This window comes from Microchirus variegatus (genome assembly GCF_963457635.1).
Source record: "Microchirus variegatus genome assembly, chromosome: 10".
Taxonomy (NCBI): domain Eukaryota; kingdom Metazoa; phylum Chordata; class Actinopteri; order Pleuronectiformes; family Soleidae; genus Microchirus; species Microchirus variegatus.
Genome location: NC_139811.1, coordinates 21,413,974 through 21,441,512, shown reverse-complemented (window position 1 = coordinate 21,441,512; position 27,539 = coordinate 21,413,974). Strand labels below are relative to the sequence as shown.

The 27,539-nt window shown below is 39.1% G+C and overlaps 1 protein-coding gene across 1 annotated transcript; it reads left to right on the top strand.

Annotated features, from left to right (window-relative positions):
- hs3st2 (heparan sulfate (glucosamine) 3-O-sulfotransferase 2) lies at positions 1–27,539 on the top strand (the record flags this gene model as incomplete). Its single annotated transcript, XM_083896408.1, has 2 exons — positions 1–515; positions 26,921–27,539. The coding sequence occupies 2 exons, from the start codon at positions 1–3 to the stop codon at positions 27,537–27,539; spliced, it is 1,134 nt and encodes a 377-aa protein (XP_083752534.1).

Genomic DNA, 27,539 nt, shown 5'->3' with positions numbered 1-27,539 from the left:
ATGGCACAGAGGTTCCTCTCATCTACGCACAGATTCAGCGCCAGATTCGCCTTCATATTCACCGTGTCTCTGTCTTGCACTTACCTGTGCTACAGTATCATTTTTTGCCGCGGCACAATCATGACAAATCAGGGTTACGAGGGCAAACGATGCCCGCCGAGTAAGACCGCGGGGGGGAAGAAACTTCTTGGAAATGTAGACAATTGCGCGTCCCTGGAAATGCGCTCCGCCCTTGACGAGACCGCAGCTGCCCGGCGAGGATCGACTGATCCCCGCGAACAAAGCAAAGTCCCCGCCGCGTCTGGAAGTCACTGGGCTGACATGAAGTTGAGGAACATGACTGTGGTGCAGAAATATGGGAATAAGAAGCTGCCTAATGCGTTGATAGTCGGGGTAAAGAAAGGAGGCACCAGGGCGGTGCTGGAGTTCATCAGGATACATCCAGATGTGCGCGCACTCGGAACTGAGCCACACTTTTTTGACAGAAACTACGACAGAGGGCTGGACTGGTACAGGTGAGGAGAAGACGAGCCTCAGAGTTGATATTTTATCGTCATGTTTTATCATGTATTCATGCCCTGTGGCACCTTCCACACGCACTGTGATTAGTTCGGTCAGTGCCAAAGCAGAGTCCTCTCCGCGTCCCTCAGAAACTTGAGGTCCTGATGTTAAACGATCATCACCCGAACATATGGTTAATGTTTTGTGTCCGTTTGTTTATTTGTCAGCACGATTATGTAAATGTGAGAGAGACTGGGTGAAGGGATGGGCCAGGAATAAATCTTTGTCTTTGTTTCAATACTACCTTTGATTCTGTAAAGGGGGATGTTTTTTTTATATATATAATTTACATGGGTTTCACAGCTCAATGGATCTTGACATAAAACCCCAGTGTTAAAGTCTTTGTATTTAGCCGTATTCATTTGATGATTTTCATATGTCATTTTTATGTGTCAAACATGATCAATAAGGTCATGTTCTCAGTCTGAATGTGTTTCACTATGAGCTCAAGCTCTTCCTCTCTCTCGTCTACAGGCTGTGCAATGTCATATTGTGATATCATTGTATTCAGTGTCAGTATGACAGAGATACAACATATGCATCGACATGTGTATGCACTTTGAAACAAATCACAATTGATAGGTTTCCTCAACTTTCACTCAGGAGCAAAACTAAATATTTAACTGTCATTTCATCTACATTAACAAAAAAATAATACTTTGTATATTGCACAATCCTAGTTCAATCTAATCATTTTTTTTATATATATTTAAAGGAACAAGGTTGCCCAAAGTGCTGTCTAGCAATATTCATATCCATACAAGACATTACAAAAACAACTAAAAGCAGCATTTTACACAAAAGCCAAGGGAAAATAGCTGTATTTTAAGAAGAGATTTATAAACAAACAGTGACATGTCTGCTGGAGAGGTTTGTTTGGGAGACAAAACTAAAAAGTCCCAAAATCTCAAGCGTCAACCTTTTTTTTTCCGGGACAGCTAAGAGCAGCTGATAAGCAGACACCAGACTTAGGGTGGGGCAACACCATTCACGGAGATACAGCAGCAAACAGGAATATTGGTAAGATGTAAGAAGTCTTACAAAGACACAGTGAAACTTTTTTAAAAACACTGTCTATAATTTTGCACCCACAAATCACACCTTTTGACTTTGTGTGATGACGCTTTGCGGATGATGGCTGTCATGTCCACACAGCGACTTAGTGCTGAACACACAGACGGCGCCATGTGGCTGATGCAGGATCAGTTCACACAAAATCAGGCAGCAGCACAGATGTGACGAACAGCCCCAGGTTACCAGCTGCCTTCAAACAGGCTAAATATGCAGGGATTCCAAATGGTGTTGACACGGACACCTTTTCTAAATCATACTTTTCTACCGTTAACCTATTGTGTGCCAGTAAAACTTGAATTAAAGTGACTTAAATGAATTATTAAGCAGGCAAGATTATTTGCATATTGATTGCCCACTGCCTGAAAAATGTTGCGCAATCAAGTCTTCTTGGTCTCCTCCAAGCAGATTTGATAGTATTGTGATACATTTTCCCACACCCTTGAAGCTTTTTGCTCACGTAGCAACACTGTCACTATAGAGTGGCAGGAACAGACCACATAGCGACGCTTCCAGGAACATTGAACAAGTGACAATGTCTTTCCTTGGGCTGCACTGTGAGAACAAACAGCACAAGATGAGTTCCTGCCTTCCTCGTCTCAGCCGATGGTTTGCTCAGGTCTTCCCTTTCCTCTGGCTTTGAGCAGCCTGAGAGTGGTGCACCTTTTTTTTTTTTTTTTTTTTTTTCTAAACACTTATTTAGATGCTTTTAATCTCTGGATATGCATGTTTTTATTTATTTTCCAATCGTGCACATGCATACATATTTTCTTCCGCCACAGAAATTAGTTCATGAGGAGACGGCCATTTTTAAACTCTTATCAGATCGTTGGTAAAAATGGTAGTTCCTTCTGCCGATTCTTGGACTTCCTGGATTTTGTGTATCTGACACAAGACCATGACACACCACATCTGTGGTGGTTGCTAAGTTGCTAAAATGTCATTGTTAAAACTCAAAGTAATTCATATTTGATATTTTACAGCTCAAAATCATAAATAAGAACATGAAATATACATATGTACAAACAGATACCACAACATTTAAAGAATGTGAAGTGAGAAAAATAATACTTGCATTAAATAAAAAAAAAGGGACATCTTTTCAGTTTTTAATCATCTAAGCACATATTGACAACAAATCAAGATCAAAGATTCACTTTGCTAGAGTATGGGGATATCTGGCAGTGTATGGTTTTGTCCATATAAAGATCCACTGGATCCAGAAGACGTTCTTAATCTGTATAAAACTTTAGCTTTACCATCTTACATAACCATGACAACATTAACGCTGATCTGTTAAGATGTTGCTAATACACACATCTCTGCTGTAAACTTGATCAGGTGGATGGTGGAGTTTCTGAACTAGAGATGCAACTAGCAAGTATTTTCATAATCGACTTATCTGTTGATTATTTTCACCATTAATCGAGCAATCGTTTGGTCCATAAAATGTCAGAAAACATGAAAAAATATTCTTAAATGTCTTGTTTTGTCCACAAACCAACGTTCTTCAGTTTTTAATGATTTCTTTGTTATATGGAGCAAATAAACCACAACATATTCACGTTCAAAAAGCTGAAACAATCAGAAATCGTTTTTAGTCAAACCAATAAATCAATTAGTTTCAAACCAATAAATCAATTAGTTTCAAACCAATTAATCAATTATCAATATAGTTGCAAATTAATCTAGTAATCGATTAATTTAATATTTGTTTCAGCTCTTTCCAGAACCTGCATTCACATACCTAATTTTGTTCAAAAACGATTATTATTATTTATTTACTTTACAGTTTTGCCTATAACAAAAGACAAGGATTACTTCAGATTTTTGTGAAGTCATGAGTGTGTAGATTTGAAGAGAATTCTTAGCGATTCGTCAAAAACTGTAGACAGGAAGTAGCTAACAGAAGGCAAATGTAAAGATACACCCACACCAATGAAAACATAACCTCTTGGCGGATCGGAGGTGAACATCATTTTCAATAGTCGCTGCATTGTGCATCACATTATCCTTTACAATAAATGTGTCATTGTTACACCAAACCAAAAATATTCATGATAGACTCCTATCTGGTGATGCATTTTACCAGCCAGATGTTTCAAGGTGTCAGTAAAAGCTATTTCCTGGTTGTCATGCGGATAACAATGTTGTTGTTGTTGAAACAGAAAATTAGCAAAATAAAAGGACAGTCATCCCTTTGCATCTTGAAACTAATCCACCTCAGGTAATAGTTTTATAAAGCTGCACAAATGACACCAAAGTCTCCAACACCGCCTGGTCAGAGGCTAAAAAGACACTTTTTCAATCATTTGCATGTTTATTTTGGTTATTTGTCATTGCAAAACCTGTCACTACTGATAATTTCATTAGAGTATTTATCCTTTTATGAAGCCTACACAGGGCTTTCATGTTTATGAAAGTTTCTGTTTAAACTGTATTAACAATTAGGCTTTATTGTTGTCACATTGATTCAGAAACAATGCAGTGACAGTGGAAGGTGCTGGCCTTTGTGATAATTAACTGTGTGAGCTGGAGAGCCTGTTGAATAGAATGCCTTGGCACATGGAGATGGACTCAGAGGTTGTTTTTTTTCCCCCTTTTCAGTGGTGAAATGGTTGATTAATTTATGGAAACACATGCACACATCAGGCCAAATAAAGACAGTTTAAAAGGACTCAGTTGTGTATTCACTCACACAGTAGTTGTTCATGTACAAGCATCAGTGTATCCTGAAGTGAGCTCACCAAGAATTGTTTTTATGATCTCAATCACGGCACATTATTTCCCTCATGCAAAATTATGCTGCATTACATCTGATACTAAAACACTGATAACGAATAAGAATGAGAAGCCGAATTTGATGTGTGATTTAAATCAAAACACCAACTTTTGTTCCTGCTTCTCCAACACGCAGGAGCTGCACCATCAAACATCAGCACATCAGATTCCCTTTTGCCCACAATATTATCCACTGACCACAACCTCCACCTTCCATGCAACTAACATCTTAAAGCAATTTAATTAAACAGCTGCAACTGTTTACTTCATCAATAAGCAGACTATTAACTCAGGCTTTACAGAAGTTCGATTTTGTTTTCTCTCCGTGTCACTTAAGTGAAGATAAATGAGGTGCCTCGCTGATATAAAGGCAAATTGAACACTGTTTATGTGTTTAACATAAACAAACAACACCTTGGACACAAACACCGCAATAATTCAGGCTGAAGCAAATGTTATTCAATTTGATGACGAGCTGAGTGATGCTCATTGAAGTAGACTGGCCCGCAGTGATTTCCTGTCACATACGTTTGGGTCGTTGGCAGCGAGTCACATAAGGTATTCTTCCATTTTGATTAACTGTCACATTTTTTTCTGCAGAAAGTCACATTGGGTGTATGTTTCTCTACTTTGCTGAGGTAAGCCGTCTGTAATAGCCCCATTTATACTGTATATCGCTATATACAGAATATCTCTTTCTATCACTGGGTTTCACATCGTAGTTATCTTTTTTTACCTGCCGACTGTTATCAAGCATTAATAATAATGAATATTTTTTTAGATTACAACCACACAAAATAAAATGTATTTTAAAATACATACAATGTAACATAAATATGAAAATAGTCTGCAGATTCATCAGTAATTATAGTAACTATAGTTGGTATATATATATAATTTGGCTGATTGTGGCCACTTAATTAAAGGGATACTTCACCGATTTGAATGTGGCTTTGTATTGCTAGAATAGCAGTAGTATTTTTAGAAAATGTGCTTCCCTCCCTCAGTTTTTCACTGAGTTGTAAAAAAATCTGTTTTCCATTTTCAAAATGTGCCCTACTGTGATGCAAAATGCGTCATTTGACTCGCAGTAGGGCACCTTTGGATAAGGGAAAACTGATTTTTTTACAAGTCAGGGAAAAACTGAGGGAGGGAAGCACATTTTCTAAAAAATACTACTACTATTCTAGCAATACAAAGCCACATTCAAATGAAGTGAAGTATCCCTTTAAAGGCTGACCTAACACCACCTGCTCAGTTCTATCATAACAGGTCCACTGCTCTTCCTCTCCATTGGATGGCCTCTTCCAGCTAGAAACTAAAGTTTGTCAACTGTTCACTCTCTCAGCAAAGTTAAAATCGCGTCTCGTAATCCCTCACAATACAGGATAATTGTCGGAAGGTCCAGATCGAAACCAAAATCTGGACAATTATCATCTAGTGTGGGGCAGGCTTTAGGTACATTTGAACACAGGACTTCAAACGAACATGTCTACTGTATGACATGATATTAAATCACTCATTTTCACTGGACTTTGGTGCAGGAAGGTGAGCTGTTTCCAGTTGTCAAAGGCTGTCACAGCAAGAAATAGTGGTACACATCATCTCAAAGTATTACAGACTTAAGCAGGCATAGATTTTATTTTTTTTAGATTTGTTTATATTTATAAGTATGCCTTTTGTTACGTAGCTAAAATCAGTTTTGCCCTTTTTTGTCCCTGATAGCAGACAAGCTAAAATATTGTACTCAAGTAAAAGTACCAATACTTTGATGAAATATTACTCAAGTAGAAGTAAAAGTAGTCATCTGAAAATGTACTCAAGTAGAAGTAAAAAGTAGTTAATTTGAAATGTACTTTAAGTAATTTGCGTGGGGTGTGAGGGTAGTAGAAATATGACAAGGGCTCAGAAATCAAAAACTATTTTGGAGCTCACGCGCCCGGCGCGACACAGGAAATTACATCACTTTTGGCGCGCGCCCTCTATGTTCACGCGCCAGTGCTGGTGCTAATCACATCATCATTGGTCTGGTTCTGGTGTATATTTTCCCCCTGTAGGTCTTCATTCTGCTGAATTTTTATTTTTACTCACTAAAGGATAGGATTTATAAAGTAACTAAGTACAATACTTAAATCAATACGTACTCAAGTAAAATACAAAATCCTGATTTTAAATTGTACTTAAAAAATACAAAATACAGAAAAAAAAAGTATTCAATACAGTAACTTGAGTAAATGTATTTAGTTACTTTCCACCTCTGGAATATGGACTATGCAGATTATATATGACATGCTAGAAATTAGCATTCCACTACAATATTACTATACCAATTATGATTTACAAAGAACTTCATGGAAGTAAGGTCAATTTTGACCTTGAGAAAAGGAGATAGACTATTAGAAATACTTCATTCTTGTTTTATTCACAGTTATAGCCGCACAGGGAAGAAATGGTCATCTATCTATTTCTGCTGATGCTCTATTTAAGAGCAATGCTTCATTATTGACCTTGGTTCAATTACAAAGGTGTAAGCATATCAGATAAAAGACTCAATAAAAGACATGCCACATTTATACTGCATTTATATTTGAAGTTTGAATGAATCAACTTTTATTTGGACAAGAATAGTCAAAACTATTGCAACATCACAACACATAACTAATATTAAACAGAAAGGGGGAAAAAAAGAAATATTTCCAGTTGCTAATATGTGTCAAACAGACAGAATTAACTCTCTGATAAGTGGCTGCTCGTTCATTTGGGCACTTGTTCAGCTCAGTTTCCACAGTCTGTCCTGTTGCATTAGTCATGTGACACATCATTTAGGACCAGAATAAAGATGGTGCCGTGTTCATTAACCGCATCTCCTGAACAGAGAAACTCACGTGGCCTCCTTTAATTTGCACCCGGGTGCTCACACAACCACACACCGCCTGATAATATAAGACATTTTGCTGCCACCAATTTCCTTGAACTTTTTTTTTTTTATTATTTCCCCACACCATTCTCCACAGCATCATAAAGATCAAACAAAAACATGTCGCTGTACACCATCAAGACTTAAAAGGGCATCTCGGCTCTATTGATTTCGCAGGAGTCACCGGCACTTCCAGTCGATTCCCCGAGAAGTGTTGAACTTGTATGAGAGGCTGCGGTGACGGATATTCTCCAGGTCCGCATTAATTGGCTCGGGGAGGCATGGGAGCTCTGGAACAGTATCATCAGAAAAGGTTGATGAGGACACAAAGTTAGACGGTTCTAACATTAACATAGAAAAGTGCACATTACACAGCGAAGGATGGTCCGGCTTTGCTCTGCATTATTAATGAGTTGTCTTCAGCTGCTCGGGAGACACGATGTAGTGATTAACATTAATTACAAACCAAGTCTTAGCACGAGAGACTGAAGTTCCTTTGACAGAATTGTTCTGATAATTTTAAATCATGCGTACGTTCTATCAGTAAGCATGATAAGTATTTTGCAGCCAAAGTTCAATCCCTCATGTTGTATTCAAGACTGTGTGCAAAGTTCTTAAAATGATAAAAATCCATGGGTTGTGATGGGTGTTTTTTTTTTTTTTTTGCTGATGTTTTCAAAAAAGGCAGAGCTCGTGGAAGTTGAGAGTTTGGTGCACGGCGAGTTGATATATTGAAATTCAGGTCGTATAGATTTGGGGGGGGGGGAAGTTTTTAGAGGAAGTGCAAAGTAAGTCAAAAAGTATTGGGAGGAGAAGAAGATTGAGCCTTTCTTCTGACCTGTTGTGTTAAGAGCTCTGGAGAAAGTGTGAAGTGATTAAAAATGATAAAAGTGGTTCCTAAAATCACTAATATCTCTCCTTATGGATGTTAAAAAGTGTGAGTCATGGTTTCTCTTACATACGTGTGCCAGCATTGTCATCGTCAACATGTTAGCATTCAAGTCAGAGTCAGTGCCACTGACTTTTACACCCCATCAGCACAAAGTATTTGAACTTGGATTTTATAGTCGCCCGTCTCAACAACCTCATCAAATGCTCAAATTGTGTCAACTGTAGAGCAATTAACATTCTTATCATCTTTTCAGGCAAATCAAATTTAAGTTGACTTCCCGGTTTGGTGCTAAATGTAGGTAGAGGAAAATGAGACAGATAGTGGACAGCGATGGGACAAGTAGACATGTACAGCCTTTGTTTAGTAGGTTTTGTTTCCATCGCTTCTCACTTCGGAAACAAAGGTTGTCAACAAAGTCATCAGGATGATACCGTGTTTTCGTGTCGTCAGGAAATTTGCCATAGGTCCAAGCAACAGATGACTGATGACTATCATTTGCTGTATCTGTAAAAGTCAATGATCCTTAGCAGGCATTTAGACAGTGTCAGCTTGTTCATTTTCCCCTCTTGGCAAACCTTAGCATGTCCCCACTGAGCTGGGATCAGATCCTGTCTGAGCTTTTCCTCCTTTGTCTCCTTTGGTACTTTTTTTTTATCATCAGAGTACAGAGTGAAACAACTAAAGACAGGTGGACTGTCCACACTTCATTTATAAATATCCTTGACTGTCACATTGCCAAAGGCGATCTCGTACAGAACTTCTAAAGGTTGCAGTGTTGATGCAAATTCAAGACGTCTTCATTTATGACAGTTGAAATGCTGCTGTGGTAAACGGAGGAAAAGATGTACTTATTGTATGCAGGGGCAGGATATAATCTGCCCATCACTGATGCAGACTACCATTTATACCGTCAATGTTATTAAAATAGAAGTTTCATGCTGCCATGCACTGGATTTCCACCGGGCGCGTTACAGCAGCGGAACTTCAGCGGTGCAGTCGCCGATGCTGATTGCTTCCATTCTAATCAATGTCAGCATTTCCACCGGGCGCGCTGCGGCGCGTCACAGTAGCATCCCAGAAGCGGCTCGCCATGCCGCAGCGCTATCGATAGCTAGCAGTTCTATTTTTCCCGTTGCCGTTGCTGAGTCAAGCTCAACAGAGCAGATCGCACCAGACAGCAAAGTCTGACACAGAATCAAAGTATACCACTTCCGCTCCCCTGTCAAAATAAAACACAACACAACACAACATCACAAGTTCACATCAACATTACGTCGTGACCGGTGCTGCCAGGTCAACAGTCAATTAATCAGAGCGTCTTGGAGAGTCATAATGTACGACGAGAGACTGATTGTTGAAGTGGAGAAACATAACATCATTTAATGACGCAAACATCAACAGTTCGGAGAATGAAAGAAGCTGCATTGTTGTTTCCTTTATACACACAGTCTACCGTGAGATCTCGCGAACTCGCGTCCGTTCAGGATTAGCGCGCGATCTTCCGTGAATACCGCTGGCACTGCTGCGCTGCCTTAACGCGCCCGGTGGGAATCCGACTTAAGAGTATGCTTTGGCAAAAAAGACAGCATGAATTGATCAAATTAATCAATAAATTGCACAAAACAAACCATTTAGAATCCACTTAAGGTTTTTAGAGGCTCTCCTGTCAGTCAGTCTGTCTGTGTCTTTATTTTGAGCTTCCCTGGACACTTTCCCGTGCCATATGTTAATGTGACAGCTCATTGCTCAGATCAATTCAACGTGTTATTGCTCAAGGAGAGCAAGTGTCAGTCACTTCCCTCCACAGACCAGGCCATGAATAATTGTTATTTCAAGGGAAAACAAGAGGCAGGAGTTGAAATGACGGCGATTAAATGGGATTTGGTCCAAGGTGAAATACATTATGCAGCTTTTGTACAGTACTCTGTTGCCATGCTATAAATAATGTCTGAGTAAAAAGAAGAAAAAAAAGAAGAAAATAGCGAGTTCAATTGCAAAACATCTGGCTGAGGCAGTCTGGTATTTGCAAGCAATTTGTCTCCTATTAAATAAGAGAAATAGATGCTTGACTCAGGATGTTAAATTGTTATTCACCTCTGTTCTTCACTGTTTTCCTCGGGACTGTTCTTGGTTAACTCTTAATGGACTTTCAAGGCGGCAGGCCTCTGTTGCCGGTGATTAATGATCGGATGTCATCACAGCTGTAATCTAAGTGAGTGATACTTTAATAATGGAGCAGCCTCTCCGGTGGAGACTGGATCTTTATACGCCGTCATATCAGGGAAGAAAGAGGAAGATGACATTTTTTTGGTGGGGGAGGGGGGGAAGTGCAGCGGCTCAGACATTATGAAAACCACGCAGCATTAGAAGAACATTTTCTCTGCACAGTCTACCTGCGTGAAATGAGCAGTTAATGGCTTTGGATGGCAACAGGAGAGGGTCTGTGAGTGGTTTTGGCTTTTCAGGACATTTCAGGACAAATGGATTGTGGGAAGCACAATTTTCCCAATGATGATTCCCCCAAAAGAACAGACAGAAAGTTTGCAGACAAAGTAGTTTGAACATCTGCAAAACAATACTTGACTAATAATCAAAACATGTGTAAATAATATTTTAAAAAAAATGTTGTGCATCTCAAAACTCCAGATTAAAAATAAAATCTTTAAAAAAAGCAATTACCGTGATGTTGTGACACGTTCGCAGGACATGATTTTAATAACCTTGTGGGTTTTTGTCCCCAACAAAAAAAAAAAAGATTTTAGTAAATTAGTCGAACTCTGCAACAAAATTTGAATACTCTTCATATCCATATTTTCCCACGTTTTCAGCCGTCCACTTCTATTACTGCTGTTTTCTCTCCATTGTTGGGCGTCTTTGTGTTGCTGTAATTAAGAGGAGATTAATTATTTCATGTTATTTGACCTTTTGTGTCTCTGATAAAAATGTTGCTCGGTGTTGACTTTTGTCGAAGGAGCAGGTTTTTATCCGTACACTAAAGCTTATTTTGTTTGTGTGTACAATATTACCGAAGCACTGTGAGCATCATTACTCTGCATGCTGCTTCCTGTGATAACACACTGGCAATGAGAGCCCAGGAGCTTTCTTCTTATAATTTACTGTGTAAATGTTTTGTTGTTAAATTACTCCAGAGACTGGGCAAACAGAGCGCCTCGAAATACTCTGATTTGAGCCTCTCTCTCTCTGGCCCCAGCCTATGTATATGCCTGCATATTGTTTAATGGCCGGGTTCATTATTAGTCCTTGTAGTGATAAACATTTGTTGTCCAGTGGGAGCTAAAGGCCATTCTCTAAATCCCCCTGCCCTCTCTGGCCTTGTAGAAACTCTTCACATTGTGATTAATGGCTTCAAAGTAAAATCCCACACACTGGGTTCGTCTGGAATCTTCCAACACGGAGCTCTGCTTTATTAGTAATGGACCGTTTCATTGCTTAATCAATTATAATTTATGGGAAAGATGATGTGCACTTAACACTGGTTTGATACTGGATGAGTGTGAATATTGGTTGTGATACGGGGAAAGATCTCATCATACATCGTTATCATTTCCCAGTGATATGAATGATAGAATATATTGGGGTTTTATTGTAAAATCACTGTAAGACAGGTGTAGCTATTGTCCGTACTGGGTGAGGGATCCCTCCTCAATGGCTGTTTATGAGTTTTCTCCCAATTTTTTTTTTCCCATACAAAGGTTTTTGTGTCGTTTTTCGTCACTCAATGTGAGGGTGTAACTTGGGCCAAATGGATAAAATTGACTCGGTTTGACAAACAGAAATCTCCTCTAAAGTGATTTTTTCTGAGTGAAATGTATAGTTAAATAATGTATTGATTATTACATCATAACATGGCATCACTGAAGTTGCAGTAGATAACAGTATTTGAACAGACAATATTGCTAAATTACCAATAATAATAATAATAATATGGTGAATTTACAATTTACAGTGGATTACGATAATTGATACCAGTAATGTACAATTACTGGTATAAATCCCTTTAATGTGTCCCTAGAATCAAATCAGGCATGAAAAAGTGTTTTGTTTGCACTGCAAACATTTACTGGGAGCTCGACTCAAAACGGGCAATATGCAACATTCTGTTTTAAGTTCAAACCAGGCTGAAATGACAGTAATAAATTCCGAGTTCATTGATTGTTCGGGAGAAGATGATTCAAAGCTGACCTTTATTTGTTCTGATGGTCTGCATCCCTGATGAACCCGCGCTGCTCTTTAGAAGTTGTTCTATGAGACACAATGTCTGAAGCTGAAAAGTTCAGGGATTTATTGTTTCCGCCTCAGTGGTGACAGAAAACACTATCACGCTTACATAATCAGTGGACTCGACTGACAGGCTTTCAGTTTGGCATCAATTGTCTGCATATTATTATTGTTATTATTATTAGTATTACCTTTATTAATCCAGAGAATTCCAATTGAGTCCCGGCCAAGACAGTACAGTACAAGTGACACTGAGTGAAAAAAACCTGTTATACTGAGAAAGACACACACACGAGAAACAATATCAAAAAATAGTGCCTTTCAAAGTAATGATGTGCATTCTGACTCTTTTCCTTATGATTCTCACTTTATTAAAGTCATAAGTTTGAGTTTTTTCTCATAACTGTGACACATATGCCTCTAATCCTCATCTGTTGTGTGTCATCTGGAGCTGATTAGACTAACATTTAAAAGTTACGCACTACAGCTTTAATTTGCACTGTTAATTTCCATTGAATATCTCCGTTTCATTGATTTAAGCGTCCTTCTCTCGGTCATTCTAATTGTTTGCATTAATGCTGTTGCTGCCACTGAAGCTCGTTTCCCAGTGGAAATGCACACTGCATTGGAAGTACATGGAGTATATAGGGATATAGGGAGTTCTTGCTGTTTGTGGCTCATTCCTGTCTAATGATACAGCAGCTCTAGAGGGAACAGAGCTTGAACTCCAGACCTCCTGCTTCCACTGTGCCAACACAGATAAATTGTTCAGTGAGATAGCCAGCGTTCTCTGGTCATTGCAATATGTAGACGAGCTTGTAGCAATGTGCAGCAAATTAAGGAGTAACAATGACCGTTTCCATCATTGACCCAAGCTGCCTGTAGATAAGCGATGCAGAAGGGAGCTTGTTTTTTTTTTTTTTTAAATGCTCATCTGTTTCTCAGACATGACAAAGTTAGCTGACCACACAAATAAAAATATCCAGAATTAACACAAGGACTGAATTTTTCTCTCTTTTGATCTTGTGTTGAGTTGTCTGCCATTCCCATCAGTGGCGATAGATACTCGATGAACACTACACTTTTAATTGTTTTGCTTTAGTGCAAAACTGTTGTTGTCATTTTTTTGTACAAAAACAAACAAGCAAAAAAACAAAAAACAGTGGCCTGCAGAAATCTATGGTGAATCCAATGCTCACTGGGGTCCACCAGTGAGCAACAATGAAACTATGGCCAAAATACTGGGCATTTAACTGCTTACTATATAGTAAATTATAGTGTGTTATTGGGTAATTACTGCTGGTAATAAGAAGGTAAGTACAATGAAACTATGGCCAAAATGTTGGGTATTTACCTGGTAACTATATATATATATGGTGAAATTTAGTGTATTATTGGGTTATAAGCTGGTAATAAACAGGTAGCTACAGTCCCCTAATTACTAGCTATTTGCCCAGTAAATATATGGTAACGGAAATGTTACCAGGTAAGAAGGTAAGAACAATGAAACAATGGCCAAAATACTGGGTAATTACCCAGTAAATTATAAAGTGTTATTGGCAATAACTACTGGTGATTAGTGGGTAAATACAGTGAATCTACAGTGGAAATACTAGGTATTCATCTGGTAAATTGTATTGTGTTATTTAAAAATTACCACTGGTAATAAGCAGGTAAGTATTTCCCTGTTACATGTATTGTAAATTAAGACGTATATACCTTCCCTTTACCATTGAATACCATGAAGGTACCATGTAGGTTCTGGTATATTACTATGTAATATATTATCATTTACTCAGTAAGAAAAGCAAAACTGTACTGTAAAAGAAAGCCTTGTTTGTTTTCATGTAATTACCATGTTCTTACATACATCATTTCTAATAGATAACTCACCTCACTGGTAAATAAACACACACTTGTACCATGTAGGTTCTGATATATTACTATGTAAAACTGTACTCTAAAAGAATACAATATAATTTACCAGATGAATACCTAGTATTTTTGCTGATTTACTGTATTTACCCACTTATCACCAGTAGTTATTGCCAACATTACCCAGTATTTTGGCCATGGTTTCATTGTTCTTACCTTCTTATTACAGATTAATACCTAGTAACACATTTCTCTTACCATATAAATATTGGGTAAATAGCTAGTAAATAGGGAACTTTTGCTACCTGCTTATTACCAGCTTATAACCCAATAATACACTAAAATGTACATATAGTTACCATACCCGACATTTTGGCCATAGTTTCATTGTACTTACCCTCTTATTACCAGCTGTAATTACCCAATAACCCAATATTTATCCAATATAATTTGATATATAGTTAGCATTTAAATGCCCAGTATTTTGGCCATAGTTTCATTGTATTTACTTTCTTATTACCATTGATAATTACCTATTAACACTTTTGTGTTACCATGAATTTACCAGGTAAATACCTTGAAACCAATTCAGTTTCCCAGTTTCATTTGTGAATCTGCCAATTAGGTCCCCCTATGGTCCGTGTGATGTAAATGCTGTCATTCACCCATGTCCATCAGTGGGACTTCTATAAGATAAGACATAGATTCCAAGAAAGTACAATATAGAAAGATATTAACAGTACAACTATAAACATTTAAAAGAATGTACACATCTATAGACTGTTTCCAGAACAGTATGGGCTTGATATATACAGTATGAACTTATAAACTATACTTCCATACAAAATGGCTGACTGTGTACATTTACTGAATTTGATCCACAATATACAGTTATGGAATAGAATATAAATCAAGTATGTGCAGTTCTGTGTAAAAGTTTTTGACAGGTGTGAAATAAGACTGCTTTGTATTTTTGTTGGGTATTAAAATTGTTATTGTTTATTGTTAATCAGTTTACGAAATGGAAATTGAGCTAAAAAATCGAAATGAAAACAACGTGACCAACATTTGCATCATTTCTCCATGTACACTTGCACAAAGTTGTGTATATTGTAGTCAGGTGTGTGAGTAGCCAATTATACCAAACAGGTGCAAATGATCACCATGTTCATAGCAGAGAGAAACGCAACCATTAACTGGAACAGAAACAGCTGTGTAAGAAGCTTCAAACTGAATGAGGCGCAGCCAGACTCTGCTGCCAAGGTTGAAGTCACACTAAATGTTTATTTAATTTAGATTTTACTTTTGGTAGCTCAATCTGCATTTTCTGAATTGATAGAAATGTGTAATATTTTGTGATAGCACTCTTACTTTGTGCATGTATAGCATGTGGACATGGAAGTGATGTGGAAGAAAGAAAGTATGGAGACGTCTTTAGTGACTGCTTCACAGCACATGCTTTTATAAAATCACATCTGGATTACTGCAACAGTATTTTCAACTGCCTGAATAAAAAAAGTGCCTCGACATGTTGCAGCCAGGATTATTTTTATATAGACTGCGGAACACTAACTGAAAGTGGTAGTAAAAAAAAAAAAAAAATAGTATGTCATGAGGTCTTGAGGCAAAAACATGTTTGTTTTTTTATTTAGGAAACTTTAAATTCAGATTGGACTGAACACAGCTGGGAAAAGTGTTAACTTCTTTTGAAGAATTAGGCAATGGTGCTACAGAAAAAAAATACACGTGTGGTTGATAGTGTTGTGTCGGTCATGAATGATTTGTTCGAAAGAACGAATCATTTGAGTGAACGAACTGACAGGGATCACTTCATGAACTGATTCGTTCCTTTCTTAGTTCAGTTGAGCTCAGCAGCGATCGTGGCGGCCGGGAGTGGAACTGCCGTATTCTGTGAATCACTCGTGAAGTCGTTCGCCGGCGACGTCACTCACTCGTGAATCTTTGGCAAACGACGCCAGCCAGCGTGCCCCTAGCGGGGAGGGAGTGATAGTAAGAAGAAATGTGTCTGCCGTGCTGCTGTGATTCATTCGCGCTGTCAGTCACTGACTCAGTCGTGATTCGCGAACAAATTGAGACACAGAGAACTGGAGAACTGTGGCTGAGGACATGAATCTCGTTCTCGCTGTCACTCACTCACTGACCCGCGCACGTACTGACACACACTGAACTGTGGCTGTGGACATGAATCTCGTTCGCATTGCGAACGAACTGATACACGGAGAGTTGGTGAATTGTGGCTGTGGACGTGAATCTCGTTCGCGTCGCGAATGAAATGACACAGAGAACTGGTGAACTGTGGCTGAGGACATGAATTTCGCACTGTCACTCACTCTATGACCTGCGGCGCGAACGTACTGCACTCAGGGAGGACGTGAGTCACGTAGCAGGGCACTGAGCTCCTGCTAAGCACTGAACGAATCGGTGAACGAATCTTTTGAACAAATCATTTTAATGAACGGATTCTAGTGATTCAGTACACTCAAATGAACTGCTGATCCCATCAGTAGTGGGTGATAAAAATAGCACCCAGATCTGTCAATTAAACTGAATGCATGTTAAAATGTCAGCTTATAACATAGTGTGATTTCAGACATGACTTCATAAAATAAGTGTTTTGTCTTACAAACTTCCTTCATGAATTGTATAATTATAGCTTCTAATGCAAATAAGCTCATTATTCAACCAGGAACTTGTCTTATCCACAGTATTGAGCTGGGCTTCCACACCTGAGTTAATTTTCTCAGAGTGATTAAAATGTCACCTCTGAAGCCTGTAATGCATCCTGACTTAAACTTTCACTGAGAATGGCGAAGAATGCTGCAAATTACCCTCAAAGAGTTTAGTGTAGACTCTGCACGAGGAGGCTGTAATCAATCAGGGCACTTCACTCAAATGTCAGTTAATCAAGGATTGTGTTACAGTTTGTGTGTGTGTATCTTTGTGAGGACCAAAGAACATATAACCTATAGGGAGTGAGGATTTTGTCTGGTCTTTAACCCCCAAAAAATGCCCTTTGAAAGGTTTTATGTTTAGGTTAAGGATTATATTATTATTATTATCCATTACATTTCTAGAGTGCTTTTAGACACCCAAAGCGCTTTACAAATTACCCATTATTAATTAACCCATTAAGGCCTGAAGCGCCTGGAAAAAATTCAATGCTTCAATGCCTACTAAATGACTGATTTCTCAGCCTCTGTAGCAGATATAGGAACACAATTCAAAAAGTATTTGAGAGCTCACACCTGTGGCTTTCCTGTGACATTTAGTTTATTTAGATACAAAAATGTATGCAGCATCTGCAGGTAAATCCACTGTAACCCCTGCTGCGCGGTTGTAAACACATTACGGTGGTATTTATCGTCATTATCGCCGACCTCGTTGTCTTCAAACATAATTATGTCTTAACCATAAATCCCGGTCAATTTGTTCAACGCGTTCGAAGTTATCAGCGATGACGTCATCTATGACGTCAACTGTGGCATGTATTTAGTTGTGATGGTTAAGGTAAGGGGATATCAGTCATTTCAGAAGCTCCAGTGATTACCCTGAAACATCATGTAGATTTCGTACTTGCAAATAATTCTTATCAAGCAGCTTTCAGAAAAAAAAAAACTGCTGCACGAAAGACCCCACAATTTTATCTTTTAGTTTCAGATGTCGTGTGCAGTGCCGATTCTTTCTCCGGGGCATGGGGCACCTCCAAAAGTATATTTGTGGCTAAGACTCCTGCCTCAGGTGTCACGTTTTTCCCTTGGTCTGATTCATGCCATCGCAGTAATGAACAGATACATAAATGAGGCTGCCACTGCTGCTGCTGTGAGCAAGTGAGCAAAGTCAATGTATATTAAAAATTATGAATTCCTGCTCTTCATTTGCATCCTTATTTTGTATATATATATATATATATATATATATATATATATATATATATATATATATATATATATACTTAAAAAGACACAAATGGCCATTAAGGGCTAATGTGTAGCCATTAAAATGCGTTTCTTTCCCCCTCCTTGGATAAAGAACATGAGCCATGACTGTGAATGCGACATTAAGAAAACATGTTTGTAGATGTGACCGGTGTCCCTGTGGTGCTCCTCATTAACATCACTGAAAGAAAGGTGACTTGGAACTAACCGACATGAGAGCATTCATCATAAATAGACCGGATTTCAATAAAAAATGACGACCAGCGTCCTTTCATCATCATACTGTACTCTGTCCTCCTGGGCTCCAGTCACAGATAATTAAACAATCCTTTTAGTGGACGTCTGTCAAGTGGTAAAACATTAGTGTCCTGCACCACAGGGTACATGATGTTTATCTGTGTTAGTGGCTGTATAGAACAGCCTCATCATATATAACATGTGTCAGTGTTTAATGTTTAAAGCAGAACTATGCAGGATTTTTAGTGATGGTTAAATGTCTTCTCGTGGGGAGATTGGGAACCATCTCCACATCTCCCTCTACTGCCTGTTCTTGCCAATCTTGCAAGATCAGGGATGTCAATCCAGAGTCCTCAGAATTAGGAGGTTGAGTTGCTTCATGGCACTAAACACAAACCCTAACCAGGTACCAGCTATAACATCAAGGCAGCGGTGGCATTTTTCTAGACATTCATGGCAGAGCTGGACCTCAGACCGCACTCGGAACAGGAGGATAAAGCACTAAGACAATGGATGGATGTTTGCGGTGGTGTTGTGAAAATAGCTCCATAAAGAAAAGGGTAAAAAAAAAAAGCAAACAAGATTTGCAAAGATCCTCTTTATGGAACTAATTTGTATTAAAATTGTACTGACCTTACATTTGAGGACTGATACTTTTCTAATTATTATTTAAGAATAATAAAGAATGAGAAAATAACCTACGACAAGGCTACAGATATGAACTGTGTAGTGAGCCAAAATAGTCTCAAAGGCTAGCGACAGTTGGCCTTCATATTTCTTATGATTTCCACCGGCTCTACTCGCATCGGTTAAGTTTCCATGAGCATAGTCGCATTGTACTAGTAATATCAACTGCTCGTTGGTCAATTGGTCAATAACATACCAAGACTTTTTTTGCATCTCTATCTATAGCACTTTACAGACTTTAGGATTGTCCATATAGAAGTCCACATGGAATTCAGTCCCCAGGGCTGGACTGCCTTTGCCCACAGGATGCACATGGACATGCCTCCCTGAAGAGTAATAGTGTTAATCCAGCTGTGAGGTGATTAAAAAAAACATGGATTACCCTCTCCAGATCTTTTGACCTTTGACCTTCTCTAAAACTCTAAGTTGGTAAAAAAAGAAAAAAAAAAATCCTGAAGTACAAGAACTTAATGATATTCACCCATGATAAAAACAAAAAAAGAGAAAGAAAAAGAGACACACGTGAAGACAGATACAGCAAACAAGCTGACAGAGCTGTCTGGAAGTCTGTGTTTACTCGATGACAACTAAAACTTTTCAGCAGAGCATAAATTAAATAAAAACGTTGTGTGACTCATTAAGCTTTGTCGAGCAATAATTACCGAAATTGTTGAGTAATGGAGTGTAAACTGGACATTATTCATTCATCACTGAGAGAAAACTGCAGAATCGTCCCATTCATCCCGTTTAATGCATCCACATAAAGCCACTGTGCAGAAACACCAAGAATTCTAAAACATTTATAAATATATATATATATATATATATATATATATATATATTTATTTGTTTCCCCCATTTTCTATGTAAACAGAAGAGCTGCTATGATGAGTACCAAAAAACACAATCTATTTGCAAAACAAAATAAAAGGATGTGTCCATTGTTGGCTTCACTCGCAACTGATTCAGTGTCATGAAAGCAAATCAAGTACAGAACACATATACAATAAATATAGAGAACATGAATGTGCTCTTTACAAGGGCAGACATTTAGACAGGTCGTAGTAGGAGAATCACGGGTGTAAATCATGTAAAAATGAGTTTGTGTGTATCCATTCAAAAGCTGCGAGCACAGAAACACATCAGCATTAGTGATGGGATAAATAATGAAACTTACTTATAAATAAATATAATGGATTAAAATGGGATTTTTACCTGATTACCCAACGAACACTTACATGCTTTGCAAATATGCATAATGAATGAATGCAATACATGCAAATAAAGACAGGTACTTTTAATTCGTCGTTTGCCAAAGATTCACAAGTGAGTGACGGCGTCGGCGAACGACTTCACGAGTGATTCACAGAAAGCGACAGTTCCACTCCCGGCCGCCACGATCGCTGCTGAGCTCAACTGAACTAAGAAAGGAACGAATCAGTTCATGAAGTGATCTTAGTCAGTTCGTTCACTGAACCTCCAGTTGGATTATGACCTTACTGAGCTACAGTTGCACAGAGTGGCTTCTCCTTTACCCAAGTACAATATTCAGGCCAAAAATAACCAACAGTGTCAATGAGGTCCAAAGATTTGTTCAGGAAACTCAGATTTTCTACAAACCTTTAAAGGTGAAGTAAGTAGTTTATAGTGCCATCGAGAGGAGAGGCTGAAATTTACAACAAAGAACTGCTCCTCTGCTCACCCCCTCCCTTCCCTGAGCGTTACGGTATCCTCAGCTGGTCAAATGTCGTCCTCGTCGTCTTCAGCAGATGAGGTTCGTGAGGCGAGGGAGAGGGCGAGCTACCGCGGCCGTAGCAGACGAAGCGGAGAGCGTGGAGGCGGGACTTCCGCTACAAGTAAAGAGACGCTTGATTTGTTCTCCCGCGTTTGTCTGTACAGGCTCCGGTAGAAACATGGCGGCGTGGCAATGCAGTAGCGGCCCGCGACCATGTTATTTTACATGACTTTTTGAAACACTACCAAAATGAAACAAAGAATATTATACAGCGACTAGACAATGCAGGAGCACATAATATGTATACAAAGGTGGATTTTGGGTTATATAAACCCATAAATACTACACAGTGTCCCTTTAAGTTGTCTCAAACAAAAAGAGCAAGACGGATTGAAATGAACACAATTATGTAAAAGCTGTAGATTGTCTGTTATATGACAACAAAAAGCATGAATCTTATTAAAAGAAAAAGAAATTACTAACCCTTCTTTACACATTTCTGATCCCATTGGAAACAAAATGGTGCACAACAGATGCGCCGCTCAGATTTTAACACCTCTATTTCCATTTCTCTTATTCAGTGTTGTTCAGCCTCCATCTGACAGTCATGTCATTTATCCAGTGTCGAGACTCGGTCTGAGAACAAACGAAACAGATGTAACAATCAATAACTCAAGGTAAGTTAGCATAGGCTGCAACTTTCTCTGATGGACAGGCAGACCTGGGTTTTGTTTTTGTTGTTTTTTCCAAACATTTCAGTCTGAAACCACCTTTGTATTATTGTCATTCCAAGCCCTCATGGCTGCTGTATGTCCTAGAGATTGTTCTGTATATTTTATAGTTGTCATTTAGCTGTACATCTGCCACCTCTCAGTATACACGCTTGGCGTGGTTCGAACCGTTTTTGCGGTTTTGAACAAGCAGATGCAGGGTTTTCTTCTCACAAACGCAATCTTCATCTCGGAGGACAGTGAAAACATACAGAACTGACAACTCAGATAACGAAGACAGTTTCCTCAGCACACAGCACGAGATGTGTTCAGATTCTGCACCTACTGGAAGGCTTTTTTTCCTCTTTGTGTGTGTGTGTGTGTGTGTGTGTGTGTGTGCGCGTATAGCAAAGCTGTTTACTCGAAAAAGGTGGTGTTCTCATAAAAGATTAATAGTTGCCTGGTGGCCCTGAGGCACCCAAGCCAGCAACTCTGGATTCATAAATAAAGCTAAATGGATCAATATTTCCGAGACTTTAGAGGTAACCTTATGGCTACCTATACCTTGAGAAAGAAAGCTGTGAGAAAGGTTAGGTTTTAATCGAAGCCTTCCCACAGTAATAATAAAGAAAGCAAGGCATTTAATCATCAGAACTGTAGTAACGCACCTGTAACCCAACAAAAGATTCTGTGAGACAGAAATATATCGGTGGTATTCTCTATAATCATAAAGAAGGTATAAGGGGGGGAAAAGGACTGTTTTAATAGTATCATTTTAGACCTTTTCTGCAGCGCTGTTTTGCTGACACTGTGTGAAAGAGTCTCTGTTCTATTTTAACCCTGAAACTGACTCTGGGAAACTGAGAAATTCAGCTGCTACACTATATGCACCATAATGGTGAAGGGGGTAAATGTTTTTAATCCATTTAAAGTTTTTTTCCTGCAGAGTTGTTGCGCTGAAACTATATACAACAGTGTCTCTCTTCTATGTATTTGTCTTCTACGTGAAACTGAAAAATTCAGCTGCTGTTATCTATCTATAAACATAAGAACTGTGTGTTTATTGTGTAACTTTCCAATGGCTTCAAAGCCTGGCAGATGGTTTGGTACAGTACTGTATGGTTTGGAACTGGGTCAGACTGAGAACATTATATTGACTTGGTAGGTGGGGTGTGGACTGTGACACAGTCAACACCACAATGGACAATCTCATTTTTTGCCGTGCTCAGTTTGTCTCAACAAAGACGTCAAGCTTTGTATAAGTAGACTGCGGGTGTTGAAGCCCAATCAGACGCCCAATCAGGTGACTGTCATGACTGTCAAGCTCCACCCATACTGTTCTGCACCATTACTCTGGTACCGCAAGGGAAACGGTTGGGTGCAGTTATTTTGGCCAAATGGAAATGCAAAATACCAAGATACATACCTTACCAAACAAAACCTTTCCACTGGGTGGACTGTCTGGATAAGAAATACAAGAGATAGTTCCCAGAAAAAATAGGCAGAGGGACGATCTGTTGACAATGATATTGACATTCTACCAGCAAAATTTCATTAAACAGACACCACTCTCTTCAGTTTTAGTGTCTAGGCTGAATTTTTAGCAGCTGTATACATTCTCTTCCTCTCTCTGTGCGAATAAACAAACAAAACAAAAAAAACACTTGTCGTTTTCTTCCAGAGATGAATTTATAATCATATTGGTGAGAAAGACGCACATGTGATGCATCCAGTGTGAGTCTTGCTTTAAAGCGGACCTAGACCGGAAGTTCCAATTAATGCTGTTTTTTTAGTGTGTATCTGCGTCATTACCTTGTTTAAGAAGCCCTGAAGGTTCAAAACAAACAGTTCAGCCACTGCTGAGAACGATGTGTTTTATTGTAATCTCGGGCTCAGCGAGATCTCTGAAAAAACCCAGTCCTATTACGTAAACATCGGTTCTCCTGAACAGCAGATCGTCCTGCTCCGGGCACTAGTCCGGGCACATCCGGTTGCGTACATTGAACCGCAGAAGAAGAATAACGTCCGTTGTGGAGGTGTTTCACGAGCGACAGTGTCTTCTGACTCTGGGTCTGACTCCGGCTCAAAGTCATAAAAGGGACTGCGGCGAGGAGTCGTGACGAAGCCCATTTTAAACATTGTTAAAACTGAGAGTGGGTGTTGCTGATTATTATCACTTCCGGGTATTGGCCAATCACAAGACAGTTGGGAAGGCTCGACACTGGCTGGCCAATCACAACACACTCTGTCTTCTCGGGCGAGATTTCTGTCTGAAACACCTGAAAAGTTTGGAGCTCAAATCTCTCTGCAGGCTTTTGTTTGCGTTTCCATTTTCTTTTGTCTCTCTTTTTTTCCTAGCTTCATACTATATGCATTATTTATGTGTTTTGCTGTTTATGTTTGGCACTGGTAGTAAAAGAGCTTTTTAGTTTCATACAAATTAAAAAGAGGCAACAGTTTAAGGATCTATTTACGTAAAGATGGATTGCTAAGGGGTGTTTAGTAAATGTAAATTTATCATGATACACATTAGTAACAAGGTTGTTTTCCCATTTTGTTTGGCAATGTGGGTGTTGCTGATTATTATCACTTCCGGGTATTGGCCAATCACAAGACAGTTGGGAAGGCTCGACACTGGCTGGCCAATCACAACACACTCTGTCTTCTCGGGCGAGATTTCTGTCTGAAACACCGCGGCTGAGAAGAACTTCAATAAGGACAGATTTCTATCGGCTCGTTTACAGCAACTAGGAGGTTTTTGACCATAAAAACAAGTTAATGTATGTAAGTAGACCTCCATAACTAACATATATGTGCAACAGGACCACTCTATGTGAGCTTTAAGGGCACCAGTGTGTGCAGTGCCAACTGTGAGGTTTGGATGAGACGAGATATGTCGGTAACAAAACAGTGACACATTGAACAGGTCCTGCACTATTGCTCTATGATCATATTAATAGTAAAAGGGGAAACTTCAGTTTGTGCTGACATTATATGAAAAAGTGTCTTCCAATTTTAACCCAGAAACTTACTGTGAAATTCAGCATCTGTATCCTCTATAATCATAGAAGCGGAAAAAAAAAGGAGAAAAGTACTGTTATGCAGCATCATTTGAGTTGTTGTGCTGACGTTGTACGGCAGTCTCTTCTGTTTTTTTTACGGAAACAAGAAACAAAGTTCGGGTGATCTAAGAGCTGCGGCGCCGTCTCAGCAGCCAGCAGCAGATGGCTATTAATCAACTCTTACTCTGAGCTGAAGTGCCAGAGCAGAATGACATATTACACTGGGAAGGGAAAACACACAGGACAAATGTAAACATTTGCCCGCAGTTTGAGGAGCCATTATGTCGGCCACGTGGCGATGATAATGATGATGCATGTATTTGTTGTGCAAACTGCTATCAATGAATCTCCAACAAATACATTAACACAGTGTTTATTGAAGCTTGGTCTAATCTGCACAAATAACTTTGTGTTGGATTGACGTAACGTGGCATGACTCCATTAACGGCATTAGATTGTTAGTGTTATTTAGTCAAGAGAGAGACCATACACAGGGTGAGACAGTTGGGAGAAGACATGCAGTAAACGGTCCATCCAACTGGGAGTCGAACTGGTGACCAGTTGGTCAAGACAAATGTGCTGCCATGCAGAACAGGCCCAATCCAACTGGCAATGAGATGCACTGACAGATCTTAGCATCTATCTTCATTAAGGAGTTTGTCCTCATTCATGTCTTTGTTGGTGAGTTGTTGGTTTAGTAAGAACAAACTAAGATAGTTTTACACCAAACTTAGTGAAAAGATGAATCTTAGCATGAATACATGAATTTATGCTGGAGATAATGAATTGACCCTTTAACACCTAAGCCTCAAAATGTATGTGTCTGGACTTTGTTGCTTATTTTAACCATAAAGGGGCCAGAAAGTGTACTGAGAGTCAGTGATATTGCCCATGCTTCCAGAATAACTTTCAATATCTGGCAGTTATTAACAATTTATTGCATGTTTTAAAATAGTGCATTAACAATTTAAAAAGAAGAAACACAAAAAATGGAAACTATGTATAGGCGTTTTTCCAAATATTTCCTCTCTGGCTACAATGATGCTGATTTGACAGCTTCCCGCAACACTTGCACCTCCTCAGCTTTCAGAAACTGTTGGGATTTTTCCCAAAGGACAAACCATTGCACAAACACGGTAATGCAAATTGTGCTTGTGCAAACATTTTGTCTGCAATATGCTCCGTGTTAAAGGGTTAAGGTTGGATCCAGGAATTTCCTTGCATTTGTTATTAGTATATAAGCCAATAATACACATTGTTCTTGATTTTTTTTTTTTTTTAAATCAAAAATAATATTTAGCAGGTTGATATTCATGGGGTACATGCGCTAATAAGTACAATTTGTTTTGTTTTCCTCCTGTAATTCTCCCATTTTCACACACACCCTGTCTCATTACTTTGCTGGATTGCTGTTTGGGTTTTCAAATGTCATACAATCAATCAATTAGACAACAAAACCTACTGAGGGCAATTCATTTGGAACATTTGGTAAACAAAAACAAAGACAGGTGCAAGACACATGGAAGTTTTATGATAATATATAGTAAACATACAGTATAATAAATCACAAAGTCATTTCGACATAGGTCAGGAGACATGTTCAAACTTGTATGCATGTTCATGCTGTTCATGAGTGTAAATCATGAATCTCTCCTTTATAATCATCTTTTAATGTCATTATCCCATTAGGAGAAGTTTGATTGCAGTCACACAAAGGGCAAATCATCATAAAAGACCATTGAGCAAAATCTCAATCTAAAGTTTGGAGCTCAAATCTCTCTGCAGGCTTTTGTTAGTGTTTCCATTTTCTTTTGTCTCTCTTTTTTTCCTAGCTTCATACTATATGCATTATTTATGTGTTTTGCTGTTTATGTTTGGCACTGGTAGTAAAAGAGCTTTTTAGTTTCATACAAATTAAAAAGAGGCAACAGTTTAAGGATCTATTTACGTAAAGATGGATTGCTAAGGGGTGTTTAGTCAATGTAAATTTATCATGATACACATTAGTAACAAGGTTGTTTTCCCATTTTGTTTGGCAATGTTCGCTTCCCCAAAGTAAAACTGTCCCTGTCACTTCGTTTCTACATCCACCATCATCGACAAAAAAAAAAAAAAGAAAAGTGAAAGCTATGTGAAATGCCCCTGGGCAGGAAAATAACAATCCCTTGCTGACTCATCCCTTTGTTTCTCTCCCAAGGGCACTGATGCCACGAACGCTCGACAGCCAGATCACTTTAGAGAAGACTCCCAGCTACTTTGTCACCAGAGAGGCACCCAGACGCATCACAAGCATGTCCCACGAGACCAAGCTGATTGTCGTGGTGCGAAACCCGGTCACCAGAGCCATCTCTGACTACACGCAAACTCTTTCCAAGAAGCCCGACATCCCTACGTTTGAAGATCTGGCCTTTAAGAACATAAGTCAGGGCCTTGTTGACACTTCCTGGAACGCCATTCGCATCGGAATGTACATCCTGCACCTGGAGAACTGGCTGCAGTACTTCCGCCTGTCGCAGATGCACTTTGTGAGCGGCGAGCGTCTCATCACGGATCCAGCGGGGGAGATGGGCCGCGTTCAGGACTTTTTGGGACTGAAACGAATAATAACGGACAAGCACTTCTACTTTAATCGAACCAAAGGCTTCCCCTGTCTGAAGAAGCCAGAGAGCAGCAGCCAGCCGCGCTGCCTCGGCAAATCCAAGGGGAGGACTCACGTACAGATCGACCGGGAGGTCATAGAGCAGCTGCGAGAGTTTTATAGGCCATTTAATATCAAATTCTATGAAACAGTGGGACAGGATTTCAAGTGGGATTGA